Here is a 17817-nt window from a genome sequence, read left to right on the forward strand (position 1 = left end):
AACCAGGAGTAAGTCCCAAGCACAACTGGGTATGGCCCAAATCTCCCCCGCCCCTCCAAAAGAAATTTCTTTGGCAGTTGGGAGCAGGGAGGGGATTCAGACAGATGTGGAAAAGGAGGCCTGATGTTATGGGGACACCCCAGAATCCCAAGTCCCACAGAGCTGATGCTGCCAGCACAGCATGATTGGATTGGACCTCGAGTTCCCACCTGGAAAAGGGAGACACAGGTAGAATGAGGGTTGGAAGGGACGTCAGTAGCTGAGAGCCTCTACATGCTGTTCCATCAACTTTTGTGTTCCTGTATTGCAGGCTATGAGTCCAGGGCATGCAGTGACTCTGAGGAGTCCTTGGAAGTGGACTGTATGCTGGAGGCTCTCTCTGACCAGTGCCTGCTGAAACCAGGTCCATGCAGAACACTGTCACCTGCTAGGGATAGAGCCATGTCTGAGGAGGCCAGGAGAGGCCTGAGCTCCGGAGCAGCCAGCAACACCACTGACAGTGCCGAGTCTGAGGCGTCTGACTCTGCCAACACTGAGAGCCGTGGTTGTAGGAACAGTGGCTCAAGTGAATCCATGGATGCCCTGGAGGAAGACGACCTGGACGCCTGCTCCTCCAGCCGCTCCGGCTTTTTCCATTTCAACTCTGTGGGTTTTCCTGACAGTGCAGATCCTCATGGCCCTAAGGAGCAAAGCCAACTGAAGACCAATGGCTTCCTTTGCCTCCTGGATCTCACCCAGGGTACCTCGTATCCCAAGCGAGAACTTATCGAGGGTTCTACTCCTGAGACATTCAGTTGGGGTGCAGAGCTCAGTGTGGTCAGGCTAGACCCCCGGCTGTATGAGGGCAGCCGGAGTGATTACTATAGCCTGTGCTCCAGTGTGTCCCCGGCGAGTCAACTGAGTGACAGCTCAGACAACAACACAGTTTCCCATCAAGGCTCCGGTCCCCCCACCTGGGCCCAATCCAGGTCCACACTGGAAGCCCTGGCCCCACACCTGCCACTGGCCTTTGAGGATGGCAGCTCAGATGAGGAATATTATGATGCTGCTGACAAGCTCACCCCCCCAGACACCCTCTCAGGTGAGGCCCTGCCACAGCCCAGCCATCCCGCCAACATGAGGGGTTGCTCCTGTGCCCACCACTTTAAGCAGGGACCACACTTGAGGGGGAAGCAGAGGAGATTCTTGATTCTGGTGGGCTCAGTGGAAAATATCACAAAACAGCTCAACTTCAAGTATGGGCTTCCAGGGAATACAGACAACAGTAGCAGGCAGTGGATGGGGCATCAGGGAAGACTTAGTATAAGAGGGAGCAAGTGGACAGATCCTTGCCAGGTAGACAGAACAGTAGGAGACGGTTTGACAAGACAGTTCCATAGAAGGAAGCAGCTGGGTTATGACTGACCCCACCATGATGCAACAAAAACCTCAAGAGATGGGGCCGGCAAGGTGGCGCTAGAAGTAAGGTGTCTGCCTTGCAAGCGCTAGCCAAGGAAAGGACCACGGTTCGATCCCCCGGCATCCCATATGGTCCCCCCAAGCCAGGGGCAATTTCTGAGTGCGTAGCCAGGAGTAACCCCTGAGCATCAAATGGGTGTGGCCCGAAAAAAAAAAAAAAAACCTCAAGAGATGAGTGGAGGGCCCGGAGAGATAGCACAGCGGCATTTGCCCTGCAAGCAGCCGATCCAGGACCAAAGGTGGTTGGTTCGAATCCTGGTGTCCCATATGGTCCCCCGTGCCTGCCAGGAGCTATTTCTAAGCAAACAGCCAGGAGTAACCCCTGAGCACCGCTGGGTGTGACCCAAAAACCAAAAAAAAAAAAAAGAGATGAGTGGATGATAATTAAAGAGGCTCTGGTATCTGGGCCTGGGAGGTGGCTGTTTTGCATGTGGGAAACCAGGCTCAATCCCATGAACACTGCCTGAAAGGGGTCCCAAGTGCCATACTGCTGAGAAAATAAAGTGTTCATGGATTTCCTCTCCCTATTTTTTTGATAATGTTTTTGAAATTTTTTGGTTGAGTTTTGTATTTTATATATCCTGGAAATATCCTGATATATTGAATGCAAATATTTTTCCCCATTCAGTTAGCTCTTGTTTAGTTTTAGCCCATGTTTTTTTTTGCCATGCAGAAATTCTCTAGTTTAATATGGTCCAATTTGTTTACCTTTGATATTGTTGCCTTTGCCATTGGTATCAGAGAATTGAAGATGCCTTTGAATTTCAAATCTTGGAGCATTCTGCCAATATTTTTCCTCAATGTACTTTAGTTTCCAGTTGGATCTCAAGGGCTTTGATCCACTTTGAATGCACTTCTGTGTGAGGTGTGAAATATGGATCAAGCTTTAATTTCTTACACATAATTATCCAATTTTCCCAGCACCATTTGTTGTTTATATTCTCAGTTCCTTTATAAAAAATTAACTGTTCTTGGGGCCGGTGAGGTGGCGCTAGAGGTAAGGTGTCTGCCTTGCAAGCGCTAGCCAAGGAAGGACTGCGGTTTGATCCCCTGGCGTCCCATATGGTCCCCCCAAGCCAGGGGCAATTTCTGAGCACTTATCCAGGAGTAACCCCTGAGCATCAAACAGGTGTGACCAAAAAACAAAAAATAAAAAATTAACTCCTTATATATGGGATTCTGTCCGTGGGTATTGATTCCTACTCATTGAGCAGAGAGCCTATTTTTACTCCAATGCCATGCATTTTTTGGTCACTACAGCTTTATAATACAGTTACAAGTACACCAACAGTTAACAACAACAACAGAAACAACACAGTGTAGAAGCTAGAGCAATATTACAGCAGATAGGGTGCTTACCTTGCATGCTACCCACTTGGGTTCACTATCTAAGCATCCCATATCTTGCAGTCTTGAGAAGTAAGTTCTCAGTTCAGTGCCAGTAGTAACCCCTGAGCATCCCTGGTATGACCCCAAAACCATCAGGAAAATAACAACCACAACCAAAAAAAGAGTAAAATTTGTTTCCAAGCAATGTGCTTGAGTTTGAAATGACAAAAATTTGTGGCTGACTATATCCACAACACACATCATATCTCTTGGATGGCATAAAAAATCCATCAGCAAACTAGTCATGGGATGATGTCATTTCCTGAAATTTGGAGTTTCTGTGATTGAGAAAGACAAGGAAATAGATATATCTTTTCATAGTCCTCTTCCCACTGAGCCCACCAGGGAGATGGGATTTCCATGGTCCCAGGCTATACATACACAGCCAGGATTTTGAACCTAGGAACCCTGGGTACTGAATCCACATTCTGTAAAGTTTTTCTGTGTCTCTGAATTTTTATGTACTTTCTTGATTCTTGATTTTCAGGACCCAGCACTGTTTCTTTCACAGAGCCCAACACTACTGGCTTGCTGAGGAAGACTTGCCCTGAAGAGAGCCTGAACCCCAGGCCAGAGGGAAGGGAGCCAAATAGAAGGGGCACGGGGAAGAAGTATGCCAAGAGCTTGCGGAAAAGAAGATCTTTTCTACAGACAGATTATACCTGCCAGGTTTCGTTTCCCCTGGAGCCATCCATCTCCCTGGATACTGTAGATGATATCTCCTACTATGAGCGGGAGCCTTACCTGGCCCTGGGCACGCCCTCACTCACTGTGTCCTCTCTGCAGGACATGCACGGGGAGCCTGGTCTCCTGGAGACCAAGGCACTGGGCCTACTGGCTCCCCTGAGGGATTCCAAGAGCAAAACCCCTGCCTCTGGGATCATGGAGATGGAGCCTGAGACGATGGAGACCAAGTCCGTTGTGGACTCACGAGTGTCCTCGATTTCAGCCATTCGCCTCCGAATTGACCCCAGCCAGAAAGAGAATGTGGAGGCAGCCCCTCTGTCTGTCCATCTGTCCAGTTCCCTGACAAACACCCCTCCGACTTCTCACACAGGTTCCCCATGCCCTACACAAGCCTTCCCTCTGTGTCAGAATTCAGACAGCTGTGTCCCCAAGGAACTAACCACAGAGCTTGGGGACAGCACATCTTCTCTCTCCAGTGCTGACCCAGACTCAGACAGAGTTTGTTCTGCCATCAGTCCAGGGCCAGATCATGCCTCTGCAAGGGACACATTCCAGCCAGGAAGGCACCTACAGGAAACGGGATTGGGCTTTTTGTCTACAGATCACGTGCAAGAAACTGTGACACAATACACAGAGGCTCCTCAAGTCAGTTCTGGGAGGGGTGAGCATGAAGAAAATTCAGGAGAGAAGTTGGCTTCTTGTCCTACAAATGAGAAGCAGAGACAAGTGCTTGGGGGAAGTGACAGAGAAACTACAACCAACTGTGGTGCCCGTGTAGATGAGGATGGATCTGGGGAGGACTCAAGTGGCCCCTTGGCTGATGTGTCAGATGTGGCACTGCAGGCGCTTGGTGTGAGTGCCCCAGCAGGTGAAATGACAAGCATCCTCTCCTTGGACAGTCCTGTAACAGGAACTGAGCAGACCACACCTCATTCCCCTGGGGACCCTCATAGACCAAACAGAGAAATCCCAGGCCAAAGCTGCCATGCCCCAGAGCAAAAACTTTTGGCACAGTTAGATGTTGATTCACTGTTCACAGTCGGGAGCCAGACCATTGCCTCAGAATTCTCTGTTGAGGGGGTTCAGACAGAGTCATTGACCATTATGCAAGAGGAAGGCGCTCCCTCTGGGGACCTTCCCCTGCAGGTCTGTCCTAGTCCAAAACCCTCTTTGCCAAAACCACTTCCATGTCCCCAACAGCAGCCTTCCTCTGAAGACCTGCAGCCATGTTTGAGGCCAGAAAGCAAAGACAAACCCCCTGGCATTTGCCTGCCTGCTGAGAAGTCTTTCCCTTGCTTTGCTGCTGAAAGCCACCCAGAGATCTCTGCGAGTCTCCACATGGCCACCTCTCTGGGGTTTGCGGGCATGAATGAGTCAATGGCCCCCAGGGCCAGACTAGAACAGTGCAGCTGTCAGCTGCCCTATGCCTCATGTTTCCATGGCCTGCAGCTCGACTCAGAGGAGGAAGATAGGGACCCAGAAACACACCCCGAAGTCCCCCTTACTTCACCACCCTCTGCAGGCCGCCACCTAGCCTGGGCCCAAAGCTGCAATCCTGAGTCCCTGTCCAGGAAGAGCAACATCTGGCCAGAGTACTGCTCCAGAACTCTGAAAAAGCTGAAAGCGACTCCTACCAGCACCTGCGAGGGCTTCGCCCACCTCACAGAGAGTTTGCTGGAGCTAAGGCACATTTTAGAAGCTTCCTGGGGGAATGGCCATAAACATCCTCCTGAGAAGTGCACTTGGTACTTTTCCGAAAGCCGGAGCCGCCTGTGCATGGGCTCCCAGAAGCTCCTGTCCAGCTGCCAACATGTCATCCGGATGGACCAGTCACCTGAGGAGATGCAGGGCGCGCTGCGTGACACCTTCCAGCACCTGGTCCAGCTGGCCGGCCTGTGTTTCCAGCTCACAGACTGCAGCCGCTGCTTGGCCCGGCACCAGGAAGCAGCGGGTCACCTGAGGGATGTGGTACACACTTACCACCAGTTTGTGGAGGCCACTAAACTGACCTGCGAGAGAGGTTACCATGATTTAAGCGTGAAACTCCTGGCCCGCCAGTGTACGGCCCTCACGGCCGCTGTGTTCTGTTTGAACCAGAAGTTTCGGGCATCTCCTGCCATGTGAACAAACACTCTACTTGCCCTAGACAAGACTTCCCTGACCAGCCCCTTCCACCTCCTCCTTCTATCCCTCAAATGTTTACTATTTAGAGTATTCAAATAAAACTGCTACTTAATCTTGGCCTTAGCTCCATAGAGTGATCAACTTGGCTGGGAGGTTTTTCACTCTTTCCAGAGTCCCTGGGTAACTGTGTGAGACCTTAGGTCTCAAGATAAGTGATAAGCCCTGTCCGCTTAGGATGCTCACAATCCCTTCTACAATTGCTGCCAAGCCAGGATGAGCCCTAGGGTTTTGGAAGCAAGAGGAAATCATAAATGATCCCAAGGGAGGAAATGGGGCCACTGAAAAAATACAGTTTGTTTATTTTTTTTTGTTTTGTTTTTTTGGGCCACACCCATTTGATGCTCAGAGGTTATTCCTGGCTAAGCGCTCAGAAATTGCCCCTGGCTTGGGGGGACCATATAGAACGCCGGGGGATCGAACCATGGTCCTTCCTTGGCTAGCGCTTGCAAGGCAGACACCTTGCCTCTAGCGCCACCTCGCCGGCCCTAACAGTTTATTTTTAACACCCTACCACTGTGCTATCATCCTGGCCCTTTGGGTTTCTTTTGAAGCATGTGGAGCCACAAGGACTTATGTATAAAGATTTTTTTTAAATAATATTTATTTAAACATGATTACAAACATGATTATAGTTGGGTTTCAGTCATAAAAAGAATACCCCCCCTTCACCAGTGAAAAAATAAAGTCTTGAATTCACATACTATACTAATTTGGCAGTGATTTCCACATGTAGGAGTGCGAACACGTGACAGAGAATAGAGTCTGGTCACCAACTTCTAGATGCTTTCACACTGCAAGGAAACATGGTGCGCTTGCTGCTCACTGCCATAAGCCTATGATGCCACAAGGTGGCAGTAGGCCCCGTCGTGGCATGCTCACTCCCATGTAGATTGCCTGTTTTATTTTAAAATCCCTGCTCTCCTGAATTTTGCTTGTACCCAACTTGTCATAAATATTAAATGTCAACTATTAAAACCTTGAATTATATTAGCTTTTGAAATGATAGTATGAGAATAGGGGATGGAAAGAGTGCAGGAATTAAAGTGTATGATTTGCATGAAGGCACCACATGGTCTCCCAAACATCTCTGGGTTTAGCACGAAGGTGGCCCGGATAATCACCAGTATTGTAGGATCTGAGCAGCACCTCGTTATTGGGTCTTCATATTGAACTGCTGGCTGGTTCAAATATCACCTGAAAGGGCCCCAAAGTCTCCTGAGAACTTCTTGGGAGAACTCCCTGCTCCTAGGGGCCAGAGAGATAGCCTGGAGGTAAGGCGTCTGCCTTCCAAGCAGAAGGATGGTGGTTCGAATCCCAGCATCCCATATGGTCCCCCGTGCCTGCCAGGGGCGATTTCTGAGCAGAGAGCCAGGAGTAACCCCTGAGCACTGCCGGGTGTGACCAAAGAAACTAACAAAACAAAACAAAAACCCTCCCTGCTCCTATGCCCCCTCAAAAAAAAAAAAAAAAAAAGACTAATATGAAGGCTAAAGAAATGTATAGAGGGGTTGGAGTGATAGTATAGTAGACAGGGCACTCGCCTTACACGTGGCTGATCCATGTTCAATCTGTGGCACTTCATATGGTCCAGTAAAGCCCTGAGCACTCCTAGGTGTGGCCCAAAGGATAAAACAAAGAAACATTTTAGTATCTTGTTCATTAATCCAGCTTGAGCTGAACAGTTTAGTCATCTTCATGGAATTTTAGACCCCACCATTTAAACTTCTCAGTGCTTTAGGATTTTTTCATCCATAAATTAAAAATATGTTATTGGGGGCCAGAGCAATAGCACAGCAGTGGGGAATTTGCCTTGCACGCGGCCAACACAGAACAGATGCTAGTTAGAATACCAGCAGCATCCCATATGGTCCCCCGAGCCTGCCAGGAGTGACAAAAAAAAAAAAAGATTATTGCTCACACTGTAGCATAAAAGTAGGAAATTTGGGTGGAGGGTGTCACACCAGGCAGCGCTCAGGGGTTACTCCTGGCTCCAGGCTCAGAAATCACTCCAGGCAGCCTCAGGGGACCATATGGAATGCCGGGATTGGAACTAATGACCTTCTGCATACAAGGCAAATGCCTTGCCTCCATGCTATCTCTCTGGCCCCAAAGTAGGAAATTCTTAATAAATGTTAGCAATATGCTCCAAAGTGTAAGGAGGTGTCTCAGATTCTGTTCCCTGCTTTTTGTTTCAAGATGCTAAAAAAAAAAAATGATGGCAAGATAGCTCTGAAATTCTCTCCCCAGCTTCAGTGTCCAAGCCAAAAAGGGTTTATGGGTTTATTTTATTACTTTTTGTGTGCTTTTGTTTGGGGGCCATACTCAGTGGTGCCCAGGACCTACTCCTGCCTCTGTGTTCAAGAATCATTCCTGTTAGGGACTGGGGGAATTTTATAGGGTGCCAAAGATTCAATGTAGGTTGACCACATGCAAGGCAAATGCCCTGCCTACTGTACTATCTCCCTACACCGAAGAGGGTTTAAATATTCATTTAGGGCTATTTGAATTTGTTTCATCAACTTTTGTTGTGGGCTCTGTACTGCCCCTACAGCTTGATTCCTCTAGGGTTCTCTAATTCCTCTTCCTTCTCCCCTTCCACAACCAGAGTAGGAGCAGAGGAAAGTCTGTTCAGTCTCAAGGGTGGAAGTCAGTAGATGGGGTGGGATGGGGGACAGCCAACTCAAATTAGAAAGATAACAGATACTAAGAACACAAATTTTGTTCCACCCAGTCCGCAGTATTTGGAAAAGCAAGGGATTGAACTCAGGGCCTCACACATGCACGGCAAATGCTATTCCTGGCTCTCTGGTTAACTGTTAGCTAGTGACTAGTTAGCCAGTACTTGAACTAGGGAAAGACTAAATGTTTTTAGAGGCCTATTTTTCTTATTGCCAAAAGATGTATTAAACTTGTGTTGCTAGTTGATTATTCTGTAACTTTTTTTTTCTTCTGAATATTAGGTGGCTTCAAATACAATTGGCATATAAATTGGTGTATTTCTACAGGAATAACAGTATTTAAAAAATTGGAGTTGTCCCTCCTGAGATTGCCAGCTTACAGCTGTTTGGCCAGTGTACCCATACTTTTTCATAGCATGGTTTACTTTGAGAGTAGATTGAGTCTATGGAGCTAGCCAAATGCAGACATAGTGACTTTATTCATGGGGCATGGTTTCAGCTCAGGGGACTATTTCTTTTTTTTTTTTTTTTCTTTTTGGTTTTTGGGCCACACCCGGAGGTGCTCAGGGCTTACTCCTGGCTGTCTGCTCAGAAATAGCTCCTGGCAGGCACAGGGGACCATATGGGACACCGGGATTCTAACCAACCACCTTTGGTCCTGGATCGGCTGCTTGCAAGGCAAATGCCGCTGTGCTATCTCTCCAGGCCCAGAGGACTATTTCTTTCAATAAAATTTAACAAGATTCTTGAACTCAAAAGTTATTTTATTCAATTAAAAAATAGTATCAGGGGCCGGGCGGTGGCGCTAGAGGTAAGGTGCCTGCCTTGCCTGCGCTAGCCTTGGACGGACTGCGGTTCGATCCCGCGGTGTCCCATATGGTCCCCCAAGCCAGGAGCAACTTCTGAGTGCATAGCCAGGAGTAACCCCTGAGCATTACCGGGTGTGGCCCAAAAAAAAAAAAAATAGTATCAGATACTTTCCTGGCAGGGGAGATAGCATGATCACGAAGGTGGTTTCCCCAGGACGAGGCTTATCCATTGCACTCCAGATGTGCTGACCCCTGCGTTTTCCCCAAATGTGGGAAACTCGACTGCATAATTTGTGGTAGTGGGGGACTGCATTCGCGCTCTCCTCTGCAAAAAAAAAAAAAAAAAAATAGTATCAGAGAGCTAGAGAGATAGCACAGTGATGGACATTTGCCTTGCAGTGGCTGACTCAAGAGGAATCTGGTTGGTTCCCAGCATCCCATGTAGTACTCTAGCCTGCTAGGGGTGATTTCTGAGTACAGAGCTAGGAGTAGCTGCTGTATGTGGCCCAGAAACCAACTATCAATCAATGAATCAATAAATAAAGTTTAAAAAAATAGTATATGGGGCCGGAGCGATAGCACAACAGTAAGGCATTTGCCTTGTATGCGGCAATACAGGACGGACCTGGTTCAAATCCCAACACCCCATATGGCCCCCTGAGCCTGCCAGGAATAATTTCTGAGAGCAGAGCTAGGAGTAACTCCTGAGAGCTGCCAGGTGTGGCCCAAAAAATTATAAATAGAGGGGCCGGGAAGGTGGCGCTACAGGTTAGGTGTCTGCCTTGCAAGCAGATGGACCGCGGTTCGATCCCCCGATGTCCCATATGGTCCCCCCAAGCCAGGGGTGATTTCTGAGCGCATAGCCAGGAGTAACCCCTGAGCGTCAAACGGGTGTGGCCCAAAAACCAAAAAAAAAAAAATTATAAATAGAAAGGCCACAGTGATAGTACAGCAGGTAGGAGTCTTACACTCAGCCAACCAGGATTTCTTCCCCAGCATCCCATATCTCTTAGCTAGTCAGAAGTTATTCCTAAGAGCAGAACCAGGAGTAACATCTGAACATTGCTGAGCAAGGCCCCAAAATCAAACCAAAACAAAACAAAAAAGTAATAATAGAAGCAGCAATCTTTAAAAATGTTTAATATTGGGGCCGGAGAGATAGCATGGAGGTAAGGTTTGCCTTGCATGCAGAAGGACGGTGGTTCAAATCCCGGCATCCCATATGGTCTCCCGAGCCTGCCAGGAGTGATTTCTGAGCCTAGAGCCAGGGGTAAACCCTGAGCGCTGCCAGGTGTGACCAAAAACCAAAACAAAAACAGTAAGTTTAATATTAAGAAGGGCTTTAGGGCCTGAGTGACTGATAGTAAGTCAGAGAAATTATTTTCTTTGCATGTAGTTGACTTGGGCTAGATCCCTGGCATCCAATATGGTCCTCAAGCCTTCCAGAACTGATCCCTGAGCTCAGAGCCAGGAGTAAGTCCTGAGCACCACTGGATATGACACACAAATAAATGTTTAATATTTCTACCAGAAGAAAAATATAAACAGGTGCATCATTTATTTTCATAATATCTACTTTTACCAAGCAGGGCAGAAATTTATGCCTTCAATTCAGTCAGGGTAGTCGTCTGTGTAATAACACAGCATTTCTCAACTGGGGCCATAGGATCCTTTGTATCTGGTATATTCTAGGAAGACTACAACATGAAAATCACATAAATGGGGGACCAGAACATAAGATGAGGGGCCAGCCAGTAAGAAAGAAGGCTACTGGAAGAAAAGAAAGTCATAAGGGAACAGAGAAAGGGAAACGTGAGAAGCAATGTTCTAAGGTGCTAGTCTGTGCTTCTGTGTCCCGATGCCTAAGGACTATAATGCAAGTGACCTCCATCACTAGTGTGCCAGATGCTTTATTTACATATTTTGCTATTTTCTCTATTTCTGTCCTCTCTCTGTGTCTGTTTCTGTCTATATGTCTGCCTGTGTATCTGTCTCTTTCCCCTTTCTCTGCCATACCTAGCAGTTCTCAAGTATTACTTCTGGCTCTGCACTTCTGCACTGAGGATCACTCCTGGTGGTGCCGGGGGAGTCCATATAGGGTGCTGGGAATTGAACCCAAGTTGTCTGTGTGCAAAGCAAGTGCGCTGTCTGCTCTCCCATTGCTCCTGCCCCTCTTGCTATTTTCTGATCAACATAGCAACATCTCAAAGTAGAAGTTGTTCCAGATTGACATTCGACATTAATGTAACAAATCAATAAACACGGAAGTCTGGGGAAAAAATGGAGTCCCTAATAGATGCCCTCAAATATCTGGTTGCTTCTTTCTTTGATTCCTCTCCCCTCAAATCCAACTTGGGTCTCTATGATATGGAATTGATTTTTTTTCCTCTGTAGCTCCAGGAGAAGTACTAAGACCCAGAAGTCCTGGGAATCTTCCTGTTGCTTGTTGTAAAGCTAAATCCAAAGAGGATTTGTCCCATGGAGCATTTTCTTTGAAGGACATATTTCCTGCATGAGATAAAATGGGTCTGTGGTCTGTGCACCTCACCAGGCAAGAGCTGGGTTGGTTTGTTTGCCTTGTCTTGTTTTGGGGCCACATGTGGCAGCACTCAGGGTTTACTTTTGGCTTTGCGCTAAGAAATCACTCCTGGTAGACTCCAGGAACCAGATGAGTTGCCAGGAATTGAACCCAGATTAGTCATGTGCAAGGTAAATGCCCTACCTGAGGTGCTATTGCTCTGGCCTGATTTGTTTGCTTTTAATTTTAGTTTTGTGGGTTTAGGGGATTTGGTTTTGGGTTTGGAGATTACACCTTGTAGCATTTATGGCTTACTCGTGGCTTTGTGCTCAGGGATTACTCTGAGATAGGCTCAGGGGAACATGGTGTCAAGGATCAAACCTGGGTCTGCACCGTGCAAGCCAAGCATCTTACCCACTGTACTCTCTAACATTCCAAGAGTCAGGAGTTTAATAATTAAGGAACCACTGGACATTTATACTTCTGAATTTTCCCACCCACCATCTCATGGGCTAATATATTTTTTCAGCAAACATTTCTGCATTTACATCACATGATGCCTGATGCAGGATTATTCATGTCAGTAATTGTTTGAAAAATCTGGTCTTCAAGAGCCCCTGATCTCGAGATTGGAATCTTTCAATGATGTACAGAGCTAGAAACAATCAAATAAGGTGTGCTTTTTTTAAACTATTACCATAGGCAAGTTTTTGTCACCTGTCACTGAAGGTTAAGAGACAGGAGATGACAGAACTGGACTTCATAAGAAAGTGTTTTTTGTTTTGTTTTAGGAAAGTATTTTTTGTTTTTGTTTTTTTAGGCAAGAGTGAAGAAGACAGCAAAAACTCTCCCAGTACAATGGGTGTGTGTGGTCCAAGTGGGAGCCCAATAAGGGGCAGTTGCCCCTCTTCTGCCTTTCATACTTCTCTAATAAGATGGTAAATTGTTTGATTCTTCACAAGCTTAGATTCATATTATTTAATTAGACAGAAATTGGCTGATCTTTACAACTGTTTCTGACCCTGAGGCTTAGTGTCTACTATGAATCCATGCCTGCCTATGCTCGAGGATGCTCCTCTGTTAACTCCTGGTTAAATCTATCCTTTATCACAAAACTACCAAAAAGAACAGATAAGATGCTTTGAAAACTCCAAGGAGGGCCCGGAGAGATAGCACAGCGGCGTTTGCCTTGCAAGCAGCCCATCCAGGACCAAAGGTGGTTGGTTCGAATCCCGGTGTCCCATATGGTCCCCCGTGCCTGCCAGGAGCTATTTCTGAGCAGACAGCCAGGAGTAACCCCTGAGCACCGCCGGGTGTGGCCCAAAAACCAAAAAAAAAAAAAAAAAAAAAAAAACAAACACTCCAAGGAGAAAAGTAATTTTGAGTGAGAGGTTCTGAGTAGTGATCAGGAAATGCTTCTTGTAAAGACCTGCATTAATTCAAACTAGTATGTCTGAAAAAATTATTAAGGGGCTGGAGAGATAGTACATCACAGGTAGAATATTTGCCTTGTATTAGGTTGACCTGGGTTTGATACCTGTAACTTCATAGCCCACCAGGAGTGATAACCGAGGGCAGAGTCAGGAGTAAGCCCTGAGCGCCACTGGGTATGGCTCCAAACAAAAAAAAATTCTGAGCATCTACTGAATGTCAGGTCTGCATTTGGTAGATAAGAAAGTGGGATTTGACTGTATCAAAGGAGGGGAAAAAAATCACTTCTTTGGTGAACAAATGTGCAGTAGTAACATGGGGAATATATATCATAAACATGGTCAGTGTAGTTATTTTGAGAAACTTAATAGAAAGGGGAAAAGGGAGAGAGAGAGTGAGAGAGAGGGGGAGGGAGGGGAGAAAGAAAGAGAGGGGAGAGAAAAGAAGAGAAAGAGGGAGGAAGGGAAGAGAAAGGGAGAGAGGAAGGGAGGGAGAGGGAGAGAAAAGGAGAAAAAGGGTGAGAAAGGGAAAAGGGAGAGAGAGAGGGAGAAGGAAAGAGAGTTGGAGAGAAGGGAGAGGGGAGAGAAAAGGAGAGGGAGAGATAGGGAGAAGGAGGGAGGGAGGGATAAAAAGAAAGGGAGGGAGAGAAAAGGGAGAAAAAGAGAAAGAAAGAAAGAGGGATGGATAAGGAGAGGGCAAGGGAGAGAAAGGGGGAGAGAGGTTGAAAAAGAGAGGGAGGGGAGAGAAATGGAGAAAGAGGGAGAGAAATAATGATTCTATTTATCATTCTGGTGTCAAATACTTGATGGTAATGTTAGGGTCTGAATTGGCACCCATTTTGGAATTGAGAGTCAAAGACCATCTCTGATAATGCAAGGTGCTAAAGAGAGTTTATTCAGCTAGTCCAGTCTCATCCAACTAAGGGAGTCTTGACAAGGACACCAAAGCAAAATCTTAGCCAGTTTATATAGACATCGCAACATTAACAGCATAAGCATTTCATTGGTTAATACAAACAATTCAACCTTTACAGCATACATGATTGGTCTATATCTCTCATCCCATACATGATCGGCTTAAATCATTTTGCAAACAAAGCACATTATTTCTTAGCATTGATGTTACAACTTATCTGACACAACATTGGTTGTCAGGGGGGCTTTATCAGGTGGAATATTCCAGGCCCACTTTGCTCCTCTATCCTAACAGAATAGGGAAGATCTTGACATGCCTGCATTTCTTCTTCCTTCTGTGGTTTTATTTCTGAGTTAACTCCCTCCATATTGGCTCAGAGTGGAAGCTTTAGCTAATAGTGAAAAAGTACCTAACCTTTTGACCTGCCTGAAGAACTGCTTTTAACCTGTCTCAGGAAAAACTGCTTTTACTGGGTTTGGTCTCGGTTTAGTTTGGGACCTTATCATGGATCCAGCTGGGATCTTGGTCCTCACAGTGCCTAGATTGTGGATGGGGTGGGAGAGGAGCTGCAGGCTCTGTGCCAAGGAAACTCTACCAGGGGAACATGCTGGTTAAGCAGGGATGCCCAGAGCCAAGAAGGGGACTGACTTTGTGTCATTGAGTGGTATTTGGGGCTCATTCATGATCAGAGTTCCAAAAGGGTGAGGGTCCCAGTACTGCAGGAATCTGTGGAAGAGTGAATAGAAGTTTTACCTGAGTAGGCTGGGGATAGGGCTGTGAGACTCAAGTTTCCTCGTGCATATGGAAAGTGAGGCGGAACTGGGAGAGTGGCCAGAGGTTAGAGTCATTTGTTGCCTGCCCAGGAACTTAGACAATTGGGTAGAGGTGAATTGGATGCCTAGGCATCCCAGACAGCAAGATATGGAATAATTCAGGGCCCGGAGAGATAGCACAGCGGTGTTTGCCTTGCAAGCAGCCGATCCAGGACCAAAGGTGGTTGGTTCGAATCCCGGTGCCCCATATGGTCCCCCATGCCTGCCAGGAGCTATTTCTGAGCAGACAGCCAGGAGTAACCCCTGAGCACCACCGGGTGTGGCCCCCCCCCAAAAAAAAAGATATGGAGTAATTCAATTCTGGTTTCAGCCCATTTCACTATGTCCAGCCCTCAAGGGCAATCAAGGTGTCCTGGGTAGCAGCACTAAGATAGCTGGCACACATCACAAAGAACAAGAACAATCAGTGCTGGCGGGATGTGGAGAGAAAGGAATTCTTATTCACTGCTGGTGGGAATGCTGTCTAGTCCAACCTTTATGGAAAGCAATATGGAGATTCCTCCAAAAACTGGAAATTGAGCTCCCATACGATCCAGCTATACCACTCCTAGGAATATACCCAAGGAACACAAAAATACAATACAAAAATCCCTTCCTCGCACCTATATTCATTGCAGCACTATTTACAGTAGCCAGACTCTGGAAACAACCAAGATGCCCTTCAACATATGAATGGCTAAAGAAACTGTGATACATATACACAATGGAATATTATGCAGCTGTCAGGAGAGATGAAGTCATGAAATTTCCTATACGTGGATGTACATGGAATCTATTATGCTGAGTGAAAAAAGTCAGAGGAAGAGAGATAGACACAAAATAGTCTCACTCATCTATGGGTTTTAAGAAAAATAAAAGACATTATTGTAATAAGGCCCAAAGACAATAGAGTTAAGGGCTGGATGGGCTAGAAGGAGCGGCTCACAATTTTTTGTTTTGTTTTGGGTCACACCCAGCAGTGCTCAGGGAATCCTCCTGGTTCTACGCTCAGAAATCGCTCCTGGCAGGCTCGGGGGATTCGAACCAATGACTTTCTGTATGAAAGGCAAACACCTTAGCTCCACGCTATCTCTCTGCCCCCCCCCCCCCCCCCCGGCTCACAATTTGAAGCTCACCACAAAGAGTGGTGAATGCTATTAGGGAAATAACTACACTAACAACTAGCATGACAATGTTAAAGATTGAGAGAAGTAGAATGACTGTCTTGAATACAGGCAGGCTGGGGAGGCTGGAAGACATTGGTGGTGGGAATGTTGCGCTGGTGAAGGGGGTTATTCAGTTTGACTAAAACCCAACTACACTCATGCTTGTAATCATGGTGCTTAAATAAAGGTTTTACATATTAAAATAAATAAATAAAATAAAAAATAATAGAATTGAATCATTGAGAGACTAGTTATCGACTTTTTACATTGGTGTAAACTGTAAAAATCTTCCCAGAAAAAAGTAATTTTTCCCAGAAAATATAAACCAGATGTGGTTGGAACTCTTAGCCTGATTTTTCCTGATAGTCTGAGGCTGTAGTGTAGACAGAACATGGACTTTCTCTGAAAGAAGGAAGAGCCTGGTTATGTATGAAGGAGAAGGAGCCAGGAGCTTGGTGAACCATCTCCTCAGGAAGGGACATCCCAGCCTGCTGTGGGCAGAGGGGCAGAGCACAAACCCGTTGATGCATCTTCCAGTTTCTCTGTCCCACATGTCCTAGTTGTGGGTGCAGGCAGCCATGGCCTGACTTACAGGGTGGTACTCGGGTGTTTAGATTCCACATCAATGCAATGTAAGAATATCAACACAATATTAAAATATTATTTAATCACGTTGTAGCACATGCCTATACCTTTGATAATCCAGAAAGCAACACATATCTAAAAAAAATCAAAGTTTCTATGTATAATAAAAGAATAAACTACAAAAAAAAAAAAAGAAAAAAAAGAAAGAAATCGTCACATAACCCGAGGGGAAACCAAATGTGAAACAACACTCGCGACGGGGCGGGGAACTGAAATAGAAATGGCCAGAGGCCCATTGAATGCTGAGCCACCGGGCAAAACTACAATTCCCAGAATGCTGTTCGGACGCGAAGGAACCGGAAGTGCCCCGGGGGTGGGCCTGATGTGCTCTGCTGCTGCAGCGAGAGGTGGCGCTGGTATGCTAGGGCTCTCGTGCTGGGTGGGGGCAGAGCTGGGGTCTGGGGGGTCGGAACCCTGATGGGGGACAGACGCCTGGGTTAAGGACGGGCGGGGAAGGTGTGTGAGCCAGGTTATGCCACCTTTATAGGCTTTCCATGTCGGCCTCCGCTCCCACTGGCAGCCTGCTAACCCAGCAGCGCCCAGAGCGGGGGACTCGGCCTGGGTTCCTGGCGGCGTTGATGCAGGCGCCGGAGTGGGACCAGCAGAGACCCAGAACTGAGACTGAGAAGCTGCGGGAAGGTGCAGAGGCAGGACTGCCCCTGCGGAGAGGAATGGGGCCGAATTGTAGCATATATAAAGGGCATGTCGGAGAGTGGAAATCCGAATAGCTGAGCAAGGTAGATCCCATTGCATTTTGGAAGTAGAGAAAGCTGCAGTTTGCACGCCCGGAGGTGGGCGTTGAAGCAAGGGTAGGTGAGCGCAGGTGGGTGTTCCTCTGTAGAGTCTTCTTTTAGGGTTTGGGGTGGATGTTGAAATGAATTGGAGACTACAGATTCTCAGCAGAAAGAACGATGTGATGGTGGTCAGGCATTTAGGATTCTCTTTTAAAGGCAGGAGGATGGGTGCTGCGAGGCTACTCCGGTTCTGTGCTCAGGGGCCACTCCTGGCCATGCTGGGGGGCCCTGGGGATCAACTTCCTGGGATAGGCTTCATGCAACACATGCCATGGCCCCTGTACTCTCCCTAGGATGCTCTTGTTCATAAGGCTCAGTACTGAATTCCAGG

The 17817-nt window shown here is 46.9% G+C and overlaps 1 protein-coding gene and 1 non-coding gene across 2 annotated transcripts in view; both read left to right on the forward strand.

Moving 5' to 3' along the window:
- Positions 1–5787, forward strand: part of FRMPD1 (FERM and PDZ domain containing 1) — a 120105-nt gene extending 114318 nt beyond the window's left edge. The window contains exons 15-16 of the mRNA XM_049772932.1: positions 311–1081; positions 3335–5787. Coding sequence (XP_049628889.1) covers positions 311–1081; positions 3335–5658 — 3095 coding nt within the window. The 3' untranslated portion in view covers positions 5659–5787. The remainder of the gene's footprint in view (positions 1–310; positions 1082–3334) is intronic.
- Positions 5788–9369: 3582 nt separating this feature from the next.
- On the forward strand, positions 9370–9533 carry LOC126029258 (U1 spliceosomal RNA). Its single transcript, XR_007502895.1, has one exon. It is a non-coding gene; the product is annotated as a U1 spliceosomal RNA (small nuclear RNA).
- Positions 9534–17817: the final 8284 nt, after the last annotated feature.

This window comes from Suncus etruscus, chromosome 1 (genome assembly GCF_024139225.1).
Source record: "Suncus etruscus isolate mSunEtr1 chromosome 1, mSunEtr1.pri.cur, whole genome shotgun sequence".
Lineage (NCBI taxonomy): Eukaryota > Metazoa > Chordata > Mammalia > Eulipotyphla > Soricidae > Suncus > Suncus etruscus.